Genomic DNA, 23,336 nt, shown 5'->3' on the forward strand with positions numbered 1-23,336 from the left:
AATTCTTCGGCGCTCAGCTTTCTTCACAGTCCAACTCTCACATCCATACATGACCACAGGAAAAACCATAGCCTTGACTAGACAGATCTTTTTTGGCAAAGTAATGTCTCTGCTTTTGAATATGCTATCTAGGTTGGTCATAACTTTCCTTCCAAGGAGTAAGCGTCTTTTAATTTCATGGCTGCAGTCACCATCTGCAGTGATTTTGGAGTCCAAAAAAATAAAGTCTGACACTGTTTCCACTGTTTCTCTATCTATTTCCCATGAAGTGATGGGACCGGATGCCATGATCTTCGTTTTCTGAATGTTGAGCTTTAAACCAACTTTTTCACTCTCCTCTTTCACTTTCATCAAGAGGCTTTTTAGCTCCTCTTCACTTTCTTCTATAAGGGTGGTGTCATCTGCATTTCTGAGGTTATTAATATTTCTCCCGGCAATCTTGATTCCAGCTTGTGTTTCTTCCAGTCCAGCGTTTCTCATGATGTACTCTGCATATAAGTTAAATAAGCAGGGTGACAATATACAGCCTTGACATACTCCTTTTCCTATTTGGAACCAGTCTATTGTTCCATGTCCAGTTCTAATTGTTGCTTCCTGATCTGCATACAGATTTCTCAAGAGGCAGGTCAGGTAGTCTGGTATTCCCATCTCTTTCAGAATTTGCCACAGTTTATGCGATCCACACAGTCAAAGGTTTTGGCATAGTCAATAAAGTAGAAATAGATGTTTTTCTGGAACTCTTTTGGTTTTTCGATGATCCAGCGGATGTTGGCAATTTGATCTCTGGTTCCTCTGCCTTTCCTAATACCAGTTTGAACATCTGGAAGTTCACAGTTCACGTATTACTGAAGCCTGGCTTGGAGAATTTTGAGCATTACTTTACTAGCATGTGATATGAATGCAATTGTGCAGTAGCTTGAACATCCTTTGGCATTGCCTTTCTTTGGGATTGGAATGAAAACTGACCTTTTCCAATCCTGTAGCCACTGCTGAGTTTTCCAAATTTACTGGCCTATTCAGTGCAGCACTTTCTTTAGTCAGCATTTTATTTCAAGGACACAGAGGCTTGTTTAACCTCCCTTTTTCTTTGATACTCCTCAGTCTTGAGGACTGAGAACAGAAAAGGAAATAAAGCTTTAGATTCCTCAGTCTTGATGACAGAGAACAAGAAAGGGAACAAAGTTTTAGATTGAGAGGTTAATCATAAACTTGGTAAGGAAACTCAATTTTAGTTCCCTTTGTTTCAATTTTCCCCAACTTTTTGAGAGAATGGGTTGATAAACCGCTCTGGTTACTTCCTACTGACCTGGGGGCATAGTCCTGCCTAATTTGGGGAAGGGACAGAGCTGAAAAGAATCCTAAGTTTCAAGCTTAGCATCAATACTTCTTATTCAGAAAACATTACCTCTATCTTTGATTGCTTTGTTGTAGCACATGGAGAAACATTCAAAATTATTAGATGTATTACAATGAAGAAAACGTTTAAATAACACCTTCGAAATATTTTTTAAAAGAGTGGTATTTTAGATGGCAATCAGGAAATTAAGTTTTGGAGTGTTTACTTTTTACTTATATATTTAGTAACCAAGTAGCCTTTTGCTCAGTGGCTATATAGCTTGAGCTGTCTCATTTGCTACTACTATTTTTAAAGTAGGAGTTTTCATACTTAAAAAGAGGACATTGAGACCATATGGGTGCAGTTGGCAGCTGCTAGTACATATGGTTTAGAAGACGGTTGATGGTGTTGTGAAGTATGATCAAGTTTAGAGAATTCAGGTTTTCAGTAACTTAGAAACGTGTCTGAACACACATTCATAATAGCCATGTAGTTCCACTTGGGATGTCTGAATCATGAAATGAAATTATTTCATTTCAATTTTTTAAATGTAATTTTTTAATGGCTAAAGCATGTTTAATAGGCCACGAAAGGCTGGTCTGATTCGCCTGAAGTTCAAATTCAATCATGTACAAGTCAGAACAATTTCCCCATACCGCAACATGTGAAATTTTCTTCCATCATTTTCCCCCCTTTAATTGCAAATCTTTCCATAAACATCACTGATAATCAAAATAGTTTCCCAACATTGCCAAAGTGGCCAAGTTGCCTCCTCTGGGTCCATTCATGCACCTTGATGCTAGGCCTCTTTTTTTCCCCTAGTTCTCCATGTTGGGGGAAAACTAATCAGATATCATTAACAAACTCAGAGGCATATTAATGGGGAAATGCTTTGCAGGCTATGCATTTATCACTTGCACTTAATTGTCACATAACATACATGTGCTTTTAGCAATAGACTTAAAATAAACAGTGATACATGTCATGAATAGTTATACTCTGTGACAACTTCACTACAGAATTTTCTTTTCATCCTGAACATTGGGGTGTAAGTATGCTTAGAAGTAAAATAACTTTCCATGATGACAGGAAGACAAACATTCAGTAAACAGAGCAACTGAACTGGTTGGCTAATTCTTACAGTCCTGGTCCAGACTTATGTCAGCTGTCTTCTACTGCTGTTGTCTCCGTTTCATCTGGTGTGGGTATCCTTTGGGGTTAACAGTCTTTTCTATAGATAATCCTATGTGGACGCCCTTCTTAAATGGGAAATATGGAATTAAGAGTCAATTCCCTTCAGGTTTGTTGCACATGTGCTAGTCAAGAGTACCTATAAGGTCCTTCTACTTAGCTTGGAGATAGTTTGTTAAATGATATCTTTTCCAGTGTACATAATCTCCTAGCTGCAGGTCACAAGACATTTGGTCTTTATCCAAAGAAAATCACTGTGATCAGACTTAGAAACAAGCTTAGAATATTCTTTTACTAATTCAGTTAAACTTTATAATAATGTAACAGCAACAAGGAGCCATCCTGGACAGAGATAATAAATACAAAGCCTCAGTACATACAAAACTTCATGATCCACAAGAGTTTAATATTGAAATGTAATTTTCTTCTCTAGATTCTCTTTATTTCTATGAAATATAGCAAAATTAGACTGATTCACTTAAAATAGGTCTGTTTTCAATAAACATGACCAAATTATTCACATGAGTGTAACTTCCCATATAAACTCTTTCAAATTGATTGCACTGGAACTTAATAGGAATCTCAGACCGAACTTTTAAAATGCCTCTAAAGGCCAGAATAGCCATGCCAATGGCCTGCCTTAAAATTCTTCCTGTGATATTTATGGATTGGGTAAATTTGTCTCTTTTCCAGGTTTATGAATATTTAAATTCCTGCACATGCCAAGAGATAGTCTTTCCTATTCCCCTGATAAAGTTGCTTAGAACCAAAGGGTCTCTGATTTCTAGAGGAACCAGACAGAGAGAAAAGAAAAATACTATAAGTTTACCCACAAACATAAACTAGCAAAATGTTGTAAATCATAAGTAGCTGAGTAAGAAGGATTTTCTATATATTAAAAGCAAAGATGAAAAAGCCAGTAGTGGACCCGCTGGTGGTTCAGTGGTTAAGAATCTGAAGACAATGCAAGGAACCTAGGTTCTGTCCCTAGTTTAACACGTTAGATGTGGAATCTAAAATACAACCCAAATGAGCCTATCTATGAAACAGAAACAGAATCACAGACACAGAACAGACTGGTGGTTGCCAAGGGGGCTTGAAAGAGGGATGCAGTGGGAGGCTGGGTTGGCAGATACAAGCTTTTATATAGAGAGCACATAAACAAGGTACTACTCTATAGCACTGGGGTTCCCTCATAGCTCAGTTGGTAAAGAACTGCCCGCAATGCAGGAGACCCCAGTTCGATTCCTGGGTTGGGAAGATCCCCTGGAGAAGGGAAAAGCTACCCACTCCAGTATTCTGGCCTGGAGAATTCCATGGACTGTATAGTCCACCAAGAGTCGGACACAACTGGGTGATTTTCACTTTCACTCTATACCACCAAGAACTATACTCAATATTCTGTGACGAACCATAATAGAAAAGAATATTTTAAAAAAAGAATGTGTATAGAACGGAATCACTTTGCTGTATAGCAGAAATTAACATAACATTGTAAATCAACTATACTTCAATAAAAGGTATGAAAACTGAAAAAAAATTTTTCAATACTTGTACCCAGATTTTTAGAGCAGTGTTATTTACAACTGCCAAACATAGAAGAAACTGAGATGCCCTTCAGTGGGTGAATGAATAAACAGACTGTGATACATCCAGACAATGAAATATTATTCAGCACTGAAAATAAACGAGCTATCCAGGCCATGAAAAGAAGCTTAAATACATATTACTAAGCGAAAGAAGCCAATCTGACAAGGGTACATATTGTATGATTCCAAAGCATGACCTTCTGAAAAAGGCAAAACTATGGAGACAGTAAAAAGATCAGCAGTTGCCAGGGATTAGGGAGAAAAAATGCAAAGGCAGAGCACCTTTTGAAGGGCAATTTTTAGGGTTATGAAAATGATACCATTGTGATGGACACATATTATTACTCATTTACCTAAATTCATTAGACTGTACAACACCAAAAGTATAGCCTATTATAAACTAGGGACTTTGGGTGATGATGAGTCACTGTAGTAGGTTCAACAGCTGTGACACTGTTTGGGGGATGATGATAATAGGGGAGGGTGAGGGTGTTTGGGGGCAGTGGGTGAACGGGAAGGGAACTCTGTCCTTTCTCCTGGGTTTTGCTGTGAACTTGCAACTGCTCTAAAAAATAAAGTCCATTAAAAAAATCTTATGAGGCCACAGGTAGCTTAAATAAAGTTGAAGTAACTTTGCCAGAGGTCCCACAGCTGCACAGTGATGGAGCTGCAGGCAGAGCAGGCACGGACCCCCTGTCTCGCTCCAAGGCCTCACCAAACCAATACATTCTGCAGCTTCTATGGATCTGATCAGAAGCTACCTTTCTGTGTGACTTGCCTTTATTCCTTCTGCACATGAATCACCTGTGCAGACTGCAATCCATTTGGAGTGGGACCTGACAGCCTGCATTTCTAGGGAGCTCCCTGCTAACAGGGATGGAGCAGGTCCGGAGGGGACACTCTGAGTCACCAGGGCTTGTGTTCCATCCGCACCGACCTGCTGGTTGAGTCCTGCACACACCCCGAGTTTTATCATCACTGTCTTACTGATGCTACCTGCACCCAGAATGTCTTACTGCCGCATCTTTGCTTGTTGAAACTCATAATCTCCCTTAGATATACACATTAAAATCTACTCTGAAGATAAATCAGCACCTGACCCTCAACCACCCATGAGAGGCAGAAGTGATTTCTCCCTCTGACAGGCTTCCCTTGCCTTCGGCACCATTTCTTGCAGCGCTTGCTTCTCCTTATTAACTGGCGCCTCCCTCCTCACTGACTGTGCATGTGTTCACTTTTGCTATTTTGAAAGCACTTTCAGGAGAGGAACTCTATCTCTTTCATCTTTATAGGTTTCTTAACAGCAAGCAGGGCTTTGTACACGGAAAGGAACATGACCTTGCCTTGCCCCTTTCTTATTTCCCTGACACTGGCCCTCTCTTCTGTAAAATGGAATGTTTGGAGTGCAGTGAGGTTTAAATTAAATGTCATATGTTAAATGTCCACAGTAAGCCCCTGCCTGATAAATACTTATTGAATTGGATTTTCCTCTTTTATTATCTGAATAAGGAAAGGAGGTGGGCATGAAAGTGAGTTAATGACAGAGCCAGGCCTAGTACCAGGTAACTCAACCTTTATTCAAGTCATTCTTCCACTCTGTCAAGCTCTGGGGGACCTTATTTCAGTTATGTGAGTACCTCCCAGTCATTTATGTGACTAAAATTTATCAGTATTTACAGAAGAAACCTAGAATACTGTTTTCTGGTTCACATTTCTTGCACAAATCATTGGCTAAAATTCAGATAAGGCTTACAAATTAAAGGCATTGATGTATCCTTACATCTTGGTAAATGTTAAAGTAACATAATATATTGAATACCCATCTATAATGTAATGATATGTCTACTTAACTCAAAATAGCCGAATTCAAAATAGGAAATGGTTCCAGATTAAACATGATCATATAAGAGAAGATAAATGGTTATGATCAACCAGAGTGATTCTGCTCAACTGGGACACCTTGGCAAACTCTTGATTTCTCATTTCCTTCATCTGTAAAACGCAGATACTATTAATACCAATCCCCTTACTCGCATCTCATAGTTCATGAAATGAGCAAAATTGCCAATTTATATAAATGCTATAAAATATAGCAAACTGTCCATGTGCAAAGCATCATTAGCAATAGCTTTGGGCATAATCCAGAGCTGGGGCTAAAGGCAATTTCTGTGAATATACAGAAGGTAGAAGTCTTGGGGAGGACCAATGACTAAGTATTTCGCCTACTATTATTATTTTTTAGATTTATGGTCTTTGCTCCAACTGCTCCAGGTATGAGATGTGGGACACGTGTGAGGAGGTCAGAGAGCAGATTGCTTCTGGAGCCACCTTCCCTGTTTTAGAATAAGAGAAGTTGGTTTATCTGATGTAGGCACATTGACTGGCAGTGCAGGCTTGCAAATTCCTTCAGTATTATATCTTCTAGACTGCATAGGGTACTGAGTTATTAAACTTTTTCTATGGAAGTAGCTGAAGATGACATGCAAACTGAGTTGTGTGGACTCAGGAAGATCTGCACAAAGGAAGATGTGCACAAAGAACTGCACATCCATATGTCTGTATAAAACAAACAGAATCGGGACTTCATTAAGGGACCTGAGCAATAAAGTATTCTCTAATAAATGTCTTTATAATCACAGTGGAAAGGAAGAACTAGGACACCAAAGGAAATGGGACTCCACCATAGTAATCTGTTGGTGGAAGCCTGGAGGAGTGGGAGAAGGAAGGAGTCCATGGCTGTGTCTGATGCCAGAGAGGTTGTGCCTTCTCTAAAGATGGGGAATGTAGAGGCTCTGGGAGGTGCCCTATTCTAGACTGCCAAGGAGGATGCCAAATCACCCAGGAGGATGGCTTTTTCTCTTAGCTTTTGGCGGATAATCCAGGAACAACCCAATGTGACTTTCAACTGAGACTCCAGACCTAACGACCTCTGTGCCCTGAAGGTCACAATGTCCACAGGAGGTGGGCTAGTGAGCTGCAGCAACTACGGGACAGGGCACTTGGGCTGTCTGACTTTTGCACCCAGATACTGCTAATGCATGAAATACTTCATCATCTCTCTGGTTGCCTCATCAAATGTTTGCTGTCATTGACTTATGATCGCAAGCACCTTTATTTTCTAAGGGAGGACAGAGAATAAATTTAATTGACTCAGGGGTGGTGAGGAGGACAGAAAAGGAGGCTGGAGGGTGATGTGGTCTTTCTTCCCTGTCTGGCTCCCTGAATTGCATCTGAGCCCCGATGTTGGAGGACTAAGCTGCTTTCATTACGGACTGTGAGATTCTTGCAGGTCTGAAGAATTGTAGGCTGTAGGCTCAGAACTGTCTGTGAGTTACCTGGCCCAGCGCTGGGACCTGGAGGGCTGGCACCCTCACAATAAAGCCCATTAGTGAAGGTTTCAACGATGCTAGCAAGAGGCTTCTCAGGCAGACTGAGTCGGGGCTGGCCGAGGCGGCGGCAGAAGTGCTGTGGTGACAGCATCTAACAGACTGACTTGTGGACACATGTGAGGACCCACTTGGGGACCCTTTGAAATAACTCAAGAATATATTCTTGACTGGGCAGAGGGGAAACTTTCAACCTCAATTCAGTGCACTCTGGGCATACTCAAAAAAGAATCCACTGATTGCCCTGACTAGGACTTCCAAAACTATGTTGAAAAATAGTGGCAAAAGTGGAAACTTTGTTTTTGTTCCTGATTTTAGAAAAGAGTGTTTTCAGTTTTTCACCACTGAGAATGATGTTTGTGGTGAGTTTGTCGTATATGACCTTTATTATGTTGAGGTAGGTTCCTTGTATGTCCATTTGCTGAAGAGTTTTTATCATAAATGGGTGTCAAATGTTGTCAAAAACTTTTTATGCATCTACAGAAGAGACTGGCTGGCTATACAGTCCATGAGGTTGCAAACAGTCAGACACAATAGAATGATTAACACCTTCACTTTTTTCATTGAGATTATCATATGATGTTTATTTTTCAATTTGTTACTATGGTGTATCACATTGACTGACTACATAGACTGAAGAATCCTTGCATCCCTGGGATAAACCCTACTTGATCATGGTGTATGATTCCTTTAATGTGTTGTTGGATTCTGTTTGTTAGTATTTTGTTGAGGATTTTTGCATCTATGTTCATCAGTGATATTGGCCTGTAATTTTCTTTTCTTGTTATATCTTTGTCTGGTGTTGGTATCAGGGTGATGGTGGCTTTGTAGAATGAGTTTGGGACTGTTCCTTCCTCTGAAATTTTTTGGAAGAGTTTGAGAAGGATAGGAGTGAGCTCGTCTCTAAACATTTGATAGAATTCACCTGTGAAGCCATCTGCCCCCTGGTTTTTGTTTTTGTGGGAGATTTTTGATCACAGTTTCAATTTCAGTGCCTGTGACTGGTCTGTTTCATAATTTCTTATTTCTTCCTGGCTCAGTCTTGGAAGGTTGTACTTTCCTAAGAATTTTCTAATTTCTTCCAGGTTTTCTATTTTATTGGCATATAGTTGTTCATAATCTCTTATGATCCTTTGTATTTCTGCATTGCCTGTTGCAATCTCTCCTTTTTGTTTTTAATCTTATTGACTTTTCTTCCTTTTATTCTTGATGACTCTGCCTAATGGTCTGTCAATTTTGTTTATCATCTCAAAGAACCAGCTTTGGCAGTCCTAGCCATGGCAATCAGAGAGGAAAAAGAAATAAAAGGAATCCAGATTTGAAAAGAAGTAAAACTCTCACTGTTTGCAGATGACATACTATACATAGAACACCCATAAAGATACCATCAGAAAAGTATTAGAGCTAATCAGTGAATTTAGTAAACCAACAGCATACAAAATCAATACACAGAAATACTTTGCATTCCTATACATTAACAACAAAACAATCAGAAAGAGAAATTAAGGAAACAATCCCATTCACCATTGCAACAAAAAGAATAAAATACCTGGGAATAAATCTACCTGAGGAGACAAAAGACCTGTATGCAGAAAACTGTAAGACACTGACGAAGGAACTCAGACAACACAAACAAAAGCAGCTAATATCATGTTCCTCAACGGGAAGAATCAATATCATGAAAAAGACTATACTTTTCATAAAAACTCTACAGATTCAATGCAGTCCCTATCTAATTACCAGTGGCATTTTTCACAGAGCTAGAATAAAAAACTTTATAATTTGGATGGAAACACAAAAGTCCCTGAATAGCCAAAGCTATTAGTCAAAGCTAATCTTCAGAAAGAAAAAAGGAGCTGGAGGAATCAACCTTCCTGACTTCAGTCTATACTACAAAACTACAGTAGTCAAGACAGTATGGCACTGGCACGAAAAACAAAAAACACAGATCAATGGAACAAGACAGAAAGCCCAGAGATAAAACCGTGCACCTATGGGCACCTTATCTTTGACAAAGGAGGCAAGAATATGCAATGGAGAAAAGACAACCTCTTCAATAAGTATTTTGCTGGCAACCCTGGATAGCTTCATGTAAGTAATGAAATTGGAACACCTCTTCACATCATACAGAAAAAGAAATAAAAGGAATCAAGATTTGAAAAGAAGAAGTAAAACTCTCACTGATTACAGATGAAATGGATCAAATACCTAAATTTAAGGCCAGAAACTATAAAACTCTTAGAGGGAAATATAGGCAGAATACTCATTGACATAAATTGCAGGAAGATCCTCTTTGACTTGCCTCCTAGAATAATGGAAATAAAAACAAAAATAAACAAATGGGACCTAATTAAACTCTTTTGAACAGCAAAGGAAACTATAAACAAGATGAAAAGACAACCCTCAAAATCAAAGAAAATATGCAATTGAAGCAAATAACAAAGGATTAATCTCCAAAATATAAAAGTAGCACATGCAGGTCAAAGTCAGAAAAACAAACAATCCAATCAAAAAATGGGCAAATGATCTAAACACACATTTCTCCAAAGCCATACAGATGGCCAATAAACACATGAAAAGATGCTCAACATCACTCATTACTAGAGACATGCATATCAAAACTAGGGTTTCCCAGGTGGTACAGTGGTAAGAATTAGCCTGTCAATACAGGAGACACGAGACATAGGTTCCATCCCTGGGTCGGGAAGATCCCCTGAAGTAGGAAACGACAACCCATTCTGGTATTCTTGCCTGGGAAATCCCATGGACAGAGGAACCTGGCAGGCTACAATCCATGGTGTCGCAAAGGAGTCAGACATGATTTAGCGACTAAACAAGCACAACAACACATGATAATGCATATACATGGAATCTAGAAAAATGGTACTGATGAAGTTATTTTCAGGGGAGGAATACAGACCAGAACTGTGGACAGACTGGAGGAAAGACAGGGTGGGACAAACTGAGAGAGTAGCGTTGAAACAGATAGACTACCATGTGTAAGAGAGATAGCTAGTGGGAAGCTGCTGTGTGAGCAGAGACCTCAACCCACTGCTCTGTGTCAGTCTAAAATGGTGAGATGGGGATAGGTGGGAGGAAGGTTTAAAAGGGAGGGGATGTATGTATACTTACAGGTGATTCACACTGCTGTACAGCAGAAATCAAGACAACATTGTAGAGCAATTATCCTCCAATTAAAAACAAATTTGAAAATGAATGCTTAGAGGGTAACTTCAAAAAATTAGATACACACAAATACATATAAAATAGATACACAAGTCCTACTGTACAGCACAGGGAACTCTATTCAATACCCTGTCATAATCTATAATGGAAAAGAATGTGAAAAAATATACATACGAATAACTGAATCTCCTTCTTGTGCACCTGAAACTAACACAATGCTGTAAATCCACTCTGCTTCAATAAGAAATAAAATGAATTGAAAAAATAGTCCACCTCAAAAAGAAACTTTGAAAAATAAAGAAATAAACTCTGGGGTGGAGCCCAGCTCTGCCCTTTGACCACTCTGTGGTGTCTGCCAAGTCCCTTCCTCTCCTCATCGATCACATGGGGTAACACCAGCATCCCCACCAACCTCGAGGGGTTGATATGGAGACTGCTGTCAAAAGGACAGGATGAACCGTGGGCAGTTGGCAACTGTACTGTGCTTTGCCCATGTGCTGACCGATCATCAGACCAACACCCCTGGTGTTCTACAACCCAGCCCTAGTCTTGAGGGATGATCAGTTCAGTTCAGTCGCTCAGTTGTGTCTGACTCTTTGCAAACCCATGAACCGCAGCACACTAGGCCTCCCTGTCCATCACCAACACCCGGAGTTTATCCAAACTCATGTTCATTGAGTTGCTGATGCCATCCAACCATCTCATCCTCTGTTGTCCCCTTCTCCTCCTGCCTTCAATCTTTCCCAGCATCAGGGTCTTTTCAAATGAGTCAGTTCTTCATATCAGGTGGCCGAAGTATTGGAGCTTCAGCTTCAGCATCAGTCCTTCCAATGAACACCCAGGAATGATCTCCTTTAGGATGGACTGGTTTGATCTCCTTACAGTCCAAGGGACTCTCAAGAGTCTTTCCCAACACCACAGTTCAAAGAATCAATTTTTTGGTATTCAGCTTTCTTTATGGTCCAGTTCTCACATCCATACATGACGGCTGCAAAAACCATAGCTTTGACTAGACGGACCTTTGTTAGCAAAGTAATGTCTCTGCCTTCTAATATGCTGTCTGGGTTGGTCATAGCTTTTCTTCCAAGGAGCAAGCATCTTTGAGGGATGATAACAGGTGTTATTTGAGAAAAGTTTTTTTCTACTTTAAAACTACATTGGCAGAGTGAAGGTTAATCATATTTAAACCTGTTCCTCACTGAGTATTTCTTAGAGATGGTAATGTCCTGTGAATCTCCATGAGTGTTTTCCACACAGTGTCTGAGAGGCCCTGAGGGCTCCCACACCACATCCTCTGCTGGAATGCTGTATTAGATAACACGATGATCCCTGAGTGGAGGACGAAGGTGTCAGACTTGGTGTCACCTCTGATGTTAATGCTTGGATCACAGCAGATTGGAAGGACAAATGAGTTCATTTAACCAATGAAGTGTTAATGTGGGGTTACAACCTGGAGGACAGAATGTTCCTGATACCAGAAAAACCCCAGGAGAAATCCCCGATGTGCATGATGAATCTGACCAAGATCTCCCAGAGTCACCAGTGCCCTTCCAGAGTCCACACAGGCCCCTGAAAGTCACATTTCTAACAAGAATCCTCTGTGAGCATGATTCTCAGAGATCAATTGGCGCATAGGAAAGGCCAACATTGTAATAACAGACACTAGAAGAATGTATTTTTAATACCACTTAACTGTAACTTAAATATCAATAATAGGGTACATTTTGAGTGTATTCTACCACAATAAAAATGGGGAGGGGGATGAAAAAAATAATACACATTAAAAACCTTAGAATAGGACTTCTGCCTTGGTCATTCAATTCTTCCCATTCATTTGTCCACTGACACTTAGGCTGTTTTCATACCTAGACTATTGTGAGTAATGCTGCAATAAACATGGGAGAACAAGACATTTCACTGAGATAATGACTTGATTTCGTTGAACTCCGGGAGTTGGTGATGGACAGGGAGGCCTGGCGTGATGCAATTCATGGGGTCGCAGAGAGTCGGACACGACTGAGCGACTGAACTGAACTGAACTGATACTACATACACAGAAGCGGAATTGCTAGGTCATACAGTAGCTCTACTTTTAATTTCTTAAGGAGCCTCCATACTGGTTTCCACAGTGACTGCACCCGTTTACATTCCCACCAACAGTGCACGAAGGTTCCCTTTTCCCTACATCCTCAAAACTCTTGAAATCTCTTGTTTATTTCAAAATAGACACTCTCACAGGTATGAGGCGATATCCTACTCTGGTTCTGACTTAACATTTCCAGGATGATCAGTGATGCTGAGCACTTACTCATATATTTCTGGGAAATCTGTATGTCTTCTTGGAAGGTAGGTATGTCTAGGTAGGTCATTTACCCAAAGTGAATTATGGTATCTTCCGGTGGAAGAACTCAGTGTTGGGCCCCAAACCAATGCTCTGAAATGATTTATTGCCTGGGAAAGTGATCCCCACATACTGCTACTTAAAAAAACAACAGTAGAAGAATAACTACAGTCAAAGTTCATCTTATTTGTAAACATAAAACATGTACAGAAGAGAGAAAACTAAAAGAAAATATTAACCCATCAAAGAATGTACGGTGCTGCCTCTGGGTAAGGGATTATGAATAATTTTGAAGTTTTTTTTTCTCCTTTTGTGATTTTAAGCTTTTCTGGAAACAATTTTTATAACTGGGAAAATCACTTTTAGAGAAATGTACATCTAAGGGGAAAAGGAAGAAAGGCATGGTGGACAAGAGGTCCTATCTTAATTCAGGTGAGAGCTCAGATGTTAAGGACCTTTAGGGTAAATGCATTTCTTTGAGTTAAGTGGTCCTCGACTTCCTACACTGACAGAGTCCCCACCCCTCCTGGTAGATGTTGCCCTCCCTGCCAGCCTCAAACCCTGCACACCAGGTCACTGTCCTGCTGATCGGTCCAAGGTGGCAGCCAGAACTCTGATCCATACAGCTACAAGGTCTGGATGGAGGTCCAGAGGAAGAAAAATCAACCCTGTCTCCTTCTGCCTGGTAATGATTTCTGCAGTGAAGCTGTCAGAAATTACTGCTGCATCCCTCAACTGACAGGGAAGGGAGACTCTGAAAACTATTCAGAAGACAGGAATGGTAAAAGGAAGTAATGACTACTTCCGTTCCACGGCAATTTCAAGAAGTACAGCAGTTTATACATTTTGTCTGTGTCTAGCCCGCTGCCTGTATTTGTTGATTTTAGTGACTATAAACATTCCATCCAAGGGCTTTCTTAGCTTCACTGCCAAAAGCAGTTCCCCAATCCTACTTCCTATTAGGTGTCAAGTTCTTCCATCAGGAGTTCTAGATTTCTCAGGGTTTCCAGGAGCCTAAATGCTGCCCTAGGAGTGGGGGTAGGGAGGTGAGAGGTGGCTGCCGGCTCCTGCTTGGCTTCTCTGCTCGGAGTGGAGGCAGCTATGGAAATCTCTATCTCCAAGATCACTGGTCTTGGGGGTGAGGGTAGCAGATGCTCAGTGACTGGTTTACAAATGCTACTGTTCAACAATCTGAACTTCTCTTTGGTACCAAGCCTTTCTCTGTCATCCTTTGACCCAGTCTTCTGGGATGTCCCACTTCATTTATTCATTTCCACCATCTCATCTATACATCTCATTTTCCACCAAAGAGAAGTTCATTGAGAAAAATCCAACCGTAATGGTGATTTTGTCTAGAACACCTTGGAGCTCCCTCAACCCCATGTGGCTACAATTCCAGGTCAGGTGTCAGAATCTGGCTGGGAGACCCAAGCTGCCTCCTCCCCGTCAGCATGTTAGCAGCTTATGGTTTCTTTGTCCCTGATGGACCTGAGGGGCCTGAGTCTGTACACAGAACAGCGTTCTTCCTTGCCTGTGTAATGGACATGGAGTTGACCCTCTCCTGCCTCCTCGTAGAGGAAGCAGGGACACTTAGTCAGCTGATAGAGCAAGTACCATAGAACCCTGCGGTACCTCCTGCAGAAAAGGACAGAGACTATGGGGTTCATGCAGCAGTGTGCATAGGCAATTGCCTCTGTCACCAATGGCCAAGTCCAGCTGGCTGCAGTGCTCACACAGGGAATCTTGGAAAGCAGAAACAAACACAGTCAGATTGCAGGGCATCCAAAAGAGAAAGAAGGTGATCATGATGACAAAAATCAGACGTATTATGTTGGCCTTCTTATTCCAAGTTCTGAGCATAATCTTTATAATCTTTATATGTCCATAGCAGACAGTCATGACCAACAGAGGCAATATCAGCCCCAAGATGTTCAGTTTCAGAGCCAGGAACTGCTTCCACTTTCTTCCATGGCTTTCAGGAGGAAAATGAAGACTGCAGGTGTAGTGGGTGAGCCACCACTGGGTCTTGGAAAAGTACAAGCCGGGGACAGAAGCCAAGATGGCCAGGACCCAGACGACAATGCTGGTGACAGTACCAGAGGTAATGTTCCAACACTGACGTTTAAACTGGGGGTGGACGTTAGGCAGGTACCTGTCGATGGTCAGCAGGATGATGAAGAAGATCTCGCTGTACAAGCCCATGAAATAGAACCCAGAGAGCAACTTACACATGGCATCTCCGAAAATCCAGTCATCCTTCACCTTGTAGTCGATCCAGAAGGGCAGCGTGAAGAGGAAGATGAGGTCAGAAATGGCCAGGTTGAGGAGGTAGATGCTGGTCATGCTTTTGAGCCTCTTGTATTGCATGAGGACCAGGACCACCAGGATGTTGCCGACCAGGCCAATGACAAACACCACCGAGTACAAGGGGGGCAGCAGCTGGGCCCCAAAAGCCCTCTCCTGTGCCTTCTGGCATGGGGTCGTGTCCCCATAGTCGTATTCTGTGGTCATGTCATAGTCCTTTGCGGTGGTTGAAGTTTCCATCCTGGCTTCTCCCACGGGTCAAGGGAAATGTTTCCGTATGTATTTGCCGTTAGAGGCAGTGGGCTCTGGACAACAAAAACAAGGCAGTGAGTACACGTCCTTAACCCCTGGACAGCTGCTTACTAGTGCGTACTGTGTACCACGCCCTGTGGAGCCAGGGAGACCCAGGTCCTCTGCCCTCATGCAGCCTGTAGTCTACCACACTAACAAACAGGGCGTGCACACATCGCTAACCCAAGTGCTCTGGCAGTGAGTGCCCTGAAGGAGACGTCCAGAGGATGGAGAGCGCAGACAGAGGAGGACAAGGGAGGCCTCACACGTGTTCACGACCAAGGCTTCCCGAGGGCTTCCCACGGACTCGGTGTTGGGCTCAGTGATAAACAGCCCTTGAGGGGGCACCATGGTCATTCCCCATTTTAGAGGTGAAGGCACACAATTTCTGAGCAGTCAGGACACAAAGCTGCTGAGAACAAGAGCTGGAGCTCAAACCCTGGTGCGTGCCACTCTCAGGCCCATTCCTGAAACCCCTGGCTTTCCTGCCTCCAATCAGGGCAGTAACTCTAAACTGTCGGGTCCCCAGAGGAGGCTGGGAAGGAAATCAGTCCTGCCTGAGAGTCCAAAATCTTTGTTTTTGGATTTCAAACATTTTATTTTCTTTCAGGGCACACCTAATAGCATTGTATTATAGGAATCAAACAGTATAACAACAAAAAGTTTTTTCTTAAGGATCACTTACATTCCTCATTCAAAACAATTCCTCCTAGTACTCAATATGAACTACAAGTTTACCCTAACTATTTTGCTCATCATGATTGGAGAATTTCTACGGTGCTACACTAGATGAGGCTGTTACTACCTAGGCAAGAAAAAAAAAAAAGTGTGTCATTTGCAACACATGAATTGGTGTCATAGCTGTAAGTTTTAAAGAATCTTTTAGATAAACCTTATTTTATAGAAAAAGTTAAATAGAAACACTAATGATGGAGTTAAACTACCCGTATCTTGAACTGCATCAGATGCAAGGTATCTTTCTTGCTTTTGAGGTGAAAAAGAATCTCAGTTAGAAGGGATACAGTGCCCTCAGGGCACAGGACAATGTGCATTTGCCTGTCACCAAGCCTGGGGGACACTATTGTCATTAGGTAGGAAGGGCCAAGGATGACCTGCAATGTAAAATTCACCAAACACAAACAGTGCTGTGGTGCTGAAACACTGGGTGGCCGACCTGCCCCACCAGCCGGGCCCATGTTACACAGTCCTCTGCAGTCACCCAGGTGACTCTGTAGACCTTTCATGACAGCTGTGAGGAGGAGTCAAAGGGAAGCACAGACTGGGAGGAGTGGGCTGACCTGGTAAGGAGAAGAGGGGGCTCCAAGGAAAGAAAGGCTCAAAACAGCCTCAAGATAGGAAGTGTCACACAGTGACCAGACAGAGGCTGGAATTCTCCTAAAATAAATTATAGGAGATTTGTAACGAGGGTTGCCAGAAAGCAAAAACAAACAAAAAACCACTAGATAGCCTGCCTTTGCAGAAAATACCCAGCCCCTGCTTTTCAGCTCTCCTTTCCATCCTTTCCAATCACTTATTGAAGACTCCTCCCCAAAAGAGCACAAGCTTTTGTATAACCTACCAGCTCTGTGACCTCGGATAAATAACCTACCGCCCTGAGCCTCATTCCTCACCTATAACGAGGAAAAGTACCCTTACCTTCCAAGGCTGATGTATGGGAATGTCTGAGCCTTCCCCTGGATATTATCAGGTCCTCAGTAAATACGAGGGGACTTCCTTCCCTGCAGGTGCCCTGCTCTGAGGCCCAGCACCACCAGGAATATCCCAGATTTCAATCTATTCTTGCCAATGTACCCCTCTCCCTACAGGTCTGTCTGTAGTTAATCTGGAAAATGAATTCTGCTTGAGAGTGATGGACATTGACAGTCCTTTCCATCTGCACTGCACTGTGAACTTTCCAAAATGCTGCCATCAATCTAACTGATTTGACCTAAACATCGATCAGTAAAGTGAGTGGTACCTACATCATAATTCCCATATAAAATCTTGAGAGTCCAGTGCTCCTCCTTCCACAGAGCTTAATGAATGCTTCCTGCTCACAAAATTCACATTTCTGCAGTGGCATTCGGAGATTAAGGCACAGGGGGGTGAGGTGCTGCTGGGCCCCCAGGCTGGGGGGCGGTCATTTCCCATCCAATCCATCCTTAGGGCTCTCTCCTCCATCTCTGAACTTGCATACAGCCAGTCAAGCCTCTTTCTGGAGAAACCCAGGCTGCCACTCACTAAACAAGCTATGCTGGCAATTTCTGATTTCTGCTGCCCCTGCCAGTGCCGACAACTTCACGTGGCAGTCAGCACTTCTGGGTGGGCTCTCAGGCTTACTGTGTTAGCAGGGGCAGCACCGACAGCAAGGGGTGCGAGGCTGAGCCCGTGAGCCCAGTTTCTGGGGAATGCTGGCAAAGGTGGAGGCAAACTGCGTCAGCACTGTCAGGGGCCACCTGAACAGAGTCACTTCACACCCACTCCCACCTTCAAGCCAGTTCACTATTTCCCCACTTGCTGGGCACCAGAAACAGCTCCTGGGCATGTTGTCCCTAAAGGGAGATGGCCTGGAGTGAGGCCCCGGAGGCGAGACCCAAGGAGCATGTTGCCATGTCACGTGCCAGTCCGTCTGCAGCCTGCTACTAACGTCTGCCCCAGGCCGTTGCCCCAGTGGTCCAGCGCCAGCACCCTTTATCCTGGGAGTTGGTGAAGCCTCTGGACAGACAAAGGGCCGTCTGTGGTGGTGGAAGATGCCCAGGCCTGGTGGGGTGCAGGAGCTGGCTTCTACTGGTTCATAAGAGCCAGCCGTGAGCAGCTGTTCTGCATCCAGCATGCTGGTGACTCAAAGTCAACCAGAATGGGAATATTTACATACGGGAATCGGCCATCACTAGGAATCAGGGCACGTTTTTCAGGAGAATTAGCTGATAAACACTTACCAGCGCATCCATGCCCTTCAGTCTGAATAGCCTAGAGTTGTCCTGGAGCCAGAGTGGGGACTTAAGGGTCAGTGAGGGGCACAGAGCCTGGTGGTCGGCTGTGCAAACTTCTGGGGATTTCTAATCCTGAAAGTCTGGGACCCTCCAGACCTACTGGAGGAAAGGCTGAAGTAGATGCCTCCAAGTAGCCCCCATTTTCCTGCACCTTCAGAATGAAACTTTGACCTTCCTGTTCTTTAGAACAGAATGGATGTTCCCCCAGGAGGTCACGTGGACGGCTGCCCTGCCTTCCGGCAGGTGAGATCCTACCTCCTCCTAAAACAGCACACAGTCCTAATTCTGAGGATCCTTGTGTCTAGTCCTCTTCAGAAAGTATCTCAGTATCAAATCATCTTTGCCTCTGCAATTGTTTCTCTGATTAATCTTACCTTTTTTGCTAAAATTGCTTCTTATGGCACATTTGGGCTTTGTTTCCATAGAGAAATTTGACTGTTGTTAATGTCTTGAATAACTGTCCGCAGAAAGTACCTTAATACTGGGATGACTTTCTTAATCACTCACCAGAAACCATTGTAAAAGAAAGTATCCTGTTTTTAGCAGAAAGATAATCTCCCCCAAAATAAAAAGAACACCTTAGGTTATGTCGGAGCACCCAGTTGTTTAAATCCATGCATCCTCAGTATTGCTATGCAATTCGTTGCCCTTCAGAAACATCGCTGGGTCCTTAGACATGTGACTGGCCCTTGAAGAATTCTCCACTTCTGACAAGACACACAGGTAAACAAGTCATGTCCTGCAATAGGAGGACTGCAGTCCACACTGTCCACATGCCAACAACAAGACCCTCACCAGTAACTAACACAGAAAAGACAAGTGTCACTTACTCTGGTTTCAGAGGACTGTGTCCAGGAGGTGTGTGTCTGAAGGACATTCCTCTCTTCTCCTATCTCGACCACCCTGGACTTCCAGATCAAGGAATTAATATCAGGAAGCAGAAAAGTAGCATCTGGGACTTTGGAACTCCTCTGCCAGCACTTCTGGTAAATTGCCAGGCTTGCACACCAAGGCCACTAGACCTGGTCCCTTTGGAGAACCTTTCATTCCCGTCTGGGGATTTTCTACTAAAAACATCCCATTTGTGAGGTGCTGCTTTGACCAAGGGCACCACCAGCTTAGGGGGACTTGGACGTCCGTCTGAGCCTAGGGCTCTTTGTTTTTTTGTGTGTATGCGGCTTCCGTTTGTCTGGTGAGGATTTTGGTTTTGCTTTCAGTTCTGCGTACAAGGCTGTTTTATGCCATGCATTGTGGCCATTGCTTCCTCTTCCACATCTGACACTCCCCCAGGGAAGACTGGCACACTGGTCGACCTATAGCTATGAATCTATTGCTTAGAAGAATGAGATCCCACTGTAATTCTGTTTGACCAATGCACATTCTTTAAAGTAATGAGAGGTGGCCTAAATTAGTATACTATTCTTCAGCTAGAATTGTTTTGTCACAGGAATGGAAAGGCTGGGAACACTCTCCACTCCATCTGTGCCAGGCACTCTGGTCTCACTCCCGTGGGGGAACTGAGTCACTCTGAACCCCCATAGAGCATCTCTGGGTTTGTTTTCTTTCAATAGCTGAGCCAATCTGTTTGGAAGCCTTTCTTGATCTGGAAGTTTTAAACAGTACCTCCTCTGATTTTCTGTCTGTGTGGACAGAGCTTATCTGTCCTTTGTATTTTTCTATGTATTGTTTCGGGATGAACCACTCTGGCATTTTGTATGATGGGAAATTCTACTCGCTCATTGCAAGCCACTTTGGGAGTGGAAATGGAATCTTTGAGCTACACCTTGTCTGATCTTTTGTTTGTGGGACCATATTTGTTTTGTGCATGAATGTGCAACAGCATTTGCTCTGACTGGCTGAGACAAATAATAAGGCTCACGTGTGACAACACAAGCTAGGCTTCAATAGTATGTGAACAGAGAACTTCCAGATGTTCAAGCTGGATTTAGAAAAGGCAGAGGAACCAGAGATCAAATTGCCAACATCCATTGGATCACAGAAAAAGCAAGAGAATTCCAGAAAAACATTTACTTCTGCTTCATTGATTACACCAAAGCCTTTGACTGTGTGGATCACAACAAACTGTGGAAAATTCTTAGATGGGAATACCACACGACCTTATCCACCTCATAAGAAATCTGTATTCAGGTCAAGAAGCAAGAGTTAGAACTGGACATGGAAAAACAGACCGATTCCAAGTTGGGAAAGGAGTATGTCAAGGCTCCATATTGTCACCCTGCTTATTTAACTTATATGCAGAGTACATTATGCGAAATGCCGGGTTAGAAGAAGCACAAGCTGGAATCAAGATTGCCGGGAGAAATATCAATAACCTCAGATATGCAGATGACACCACCCTTATGGCAGAAAGCAAAGAAGAACTAAACAGCCTCTTGATGAAAGTGAAAGTGGAGAGTGAAAAGGCTGGCTTAAAACTCAACATTGAAAAAGCTAAGATCATGGCATCTGGTCCCATCACTTCATGACAAATCGATGGGGAAACAATGGAAACAGTGACAGATTTATTTTGGGGGGCTCCAAAATCACTGCAGATGGTGACTTTATCCGTGAAATTAAAAGACACTTGCTCCTTGGAAGACAAGCTATGACCAACCTAGACGGCATATTCAAAAGCAGAGACATTACTTTGCCACCAAATGTCTGTCTAGTCAAAGCTACAGTTTTTCCAGTAGTCATGTATGGATGTGAGTGCTGGACCATAAAGATGGCTGAGCAACAAAGAATTGATTCTTTTGAACTGTGGTATTGGAAAAGACTCTTGAGAGTCCCTTGACTGCAAGATCAAACCAGTCAATCTTAAAGGAAATTAACCCTGAATATTCATTGTAAGGACGATGCTAAGGCTAAAGCTCCAGTAGTTTGGCCACCTGATGCAAAGACCTGACTCATTGGATAAGATCCTGATGCTGGGCAGGACTGAAGGCTGGAGGAGAAGGGGATAAAAGAGGATGAGATCGCTAGATGGTATCACCAACTCAATGGACATGGGTTTGAACAGGCTTGGGAATTGGTGATGGAGAGGGAAGCCTGGCATGCTGCAGTCCATGGGGTCGCAAACAGCTGGACACGACTGAGCGACTGAACTCACTGTGACAATACCAGGGTACCATTCCCTATTATGTTGGGCTTTGCCTGTGGTAGAACGTTGGTTGGAATTTTCCCTCTTGTTAAGGGTGACCAGAGCTCCATTCCAAGCTGTAAATGCCCCCTGCCTTCCAGGGTATTTTTACTAAACTGGGACGTCTTCAGCTATGTCTCCAGGAAAAGGATTTGCTATTTCTTTCTGCCTGTGCCCTAGCCCTCTGGAACATTTATCTACTCCAGCTATAGATCCTGAGACTGAAGGAAAAAGTGGGGAAAGAAGGCTTTCTTTAAACTCAAGCAGAAAAACTGTGAGGTTTCTGGCTCAGTCTTTATGTACCACTTAACTTGTATATAATCTATATTTAATTGGCTTAAAAGTAAACTCTTACAAATTAAATCCAAATGTCTAAAAAACTGACCAAGATCAATTTTAGAACCATATGATCTGGTAAATATTCAGTATTGACTTGCTATCTGCTATTTAAGGTGGATTAGGCTTGCTGCTTTGACTAAAACAGTCTTTAGGGTCAGCAATTTTAAGTAATGCAAGTGAGATAAGAGCTTCTGGGTAAACTCTTTAGGAAAAATTGTTTTAGAAATGTGTACTTAAGAATGATCTCCCCAGGTATTTGGTAGCTTAGAAATTTTGAGTTAAGTTAAATGACAAGTTTATCAAATAGCTAGGTTATTTCTAAACAAAATAAGATACTGAAACATTACTGAATACTGTCTTCCTTGGGCAGAGAGAGACTCATAGGTATTTAGGAAACTAAAGATACTGGTGGCACCCTGAGATATAATAAAGTACATGCCTTTAGAGTTTTGCATGATCAAGGTTTTCTAAAACAGGATTAAACGTAGTTGGGTAAATGGATTTAAGTATTGCCTGGCAGTTTCCACAAGCTGTTTTGGGTTTCCCAGGTGACTCAGTGTAAAGAGTCCACCTATAAAGACTGAGATGAGTGAGAGTTATGGCTTTGATTCCTGGGTGGGGAAGGTCACCTGGAGGAGGAAAGGGCAACCAGCTCCAGCGCTGCTGCTTGAGAAATCCCATGGACAGAGGAGCTTTGAGGGTTACAGTTCACGGATCGAAAGGAGTTGGACACAACTTATCCTTGAGCACTGAGCCCAGGTGAAAACTTTTGACCTCCAGGTAACTTGAAGATATTTCAGAGGACCCCTGAGTCATCTCAGAGAGAAATATTTAACTAGGATTACTTGCTATTATTAATTACAATCAGTTAAATTTAATCCCAATATTTGACCAAGTTTCTTTACCAGATTACATCGCAATCAGATGTATACCTATGCATCCTCCTCTTTTTTAAACTCTTTCCGTCATTTATAAACAATTATTGCATTCATCTTCAAGAAGCTTTATGAGAGGGACCACCTTTGACAAACACAGGCTTCTGATAATTTTCATGTCACACTGTAACAGGAGGGAAAGGGGCAGGGCACAACTTTTGAAAGAATGACATAGCCAAGGACACAACACAAACCAGTTAGAATCAAATGGGACCAAGATGGCAGACAAGACTAGAATTTGATCCTCAATCTGTAAGTGAAAGGACACACCCAGAGGTGCCCTGACAGTTCAAGGCACTGTGAAAA

The 23,336-nt window shown here is 42.6% G+C and overlaps 1 protein-coding gene across 1 annotated transcript; it reads right to left on the reverse strand.

Moving 5' to 3' along the window:
* Nucleotides 1-13,118: 13,118 nt before the first annotated feature.
* LOC113880787 (C-C chemokine receptor type 1-like) lies at nucleotides 13,119-19,795 on the reverse strand. The gene is given in 3 exon segments (XM_027523359.1): nucleotides 13,119-14,730; nucleotides 14,732-15,638; nucleotides 19,448-19,795. Coding segments are annotated over 2 exon segments (1,089 nt in total). The 5' UTR covers nucleotides 15,574-15,638; nucleotides 19,448-19,795; the 3' UTR covers nucleotides 13,119-14,483.
* Between the last annotated feature and the right edge of the window lie 3,541 nt (nucleotides 19,796-23,336).

This window comes from Bos indicus x Bos taurus, chromosome 22, assembly GCF_003369695.1.
Source record: "Bos indicus x Bos taurus breed Angus x Brahman F1 hybrid chromosome 22, Bos_hybrid_MaternalHap_v2.0, whole genome shotgun sequence".
NCBI classification, from domain to species: Eukaryota; Metazoa; Chordata; class Mammalia; order Artiodactyla; family Bovidae; genus Bos; species Bos indicus x Bos taurus.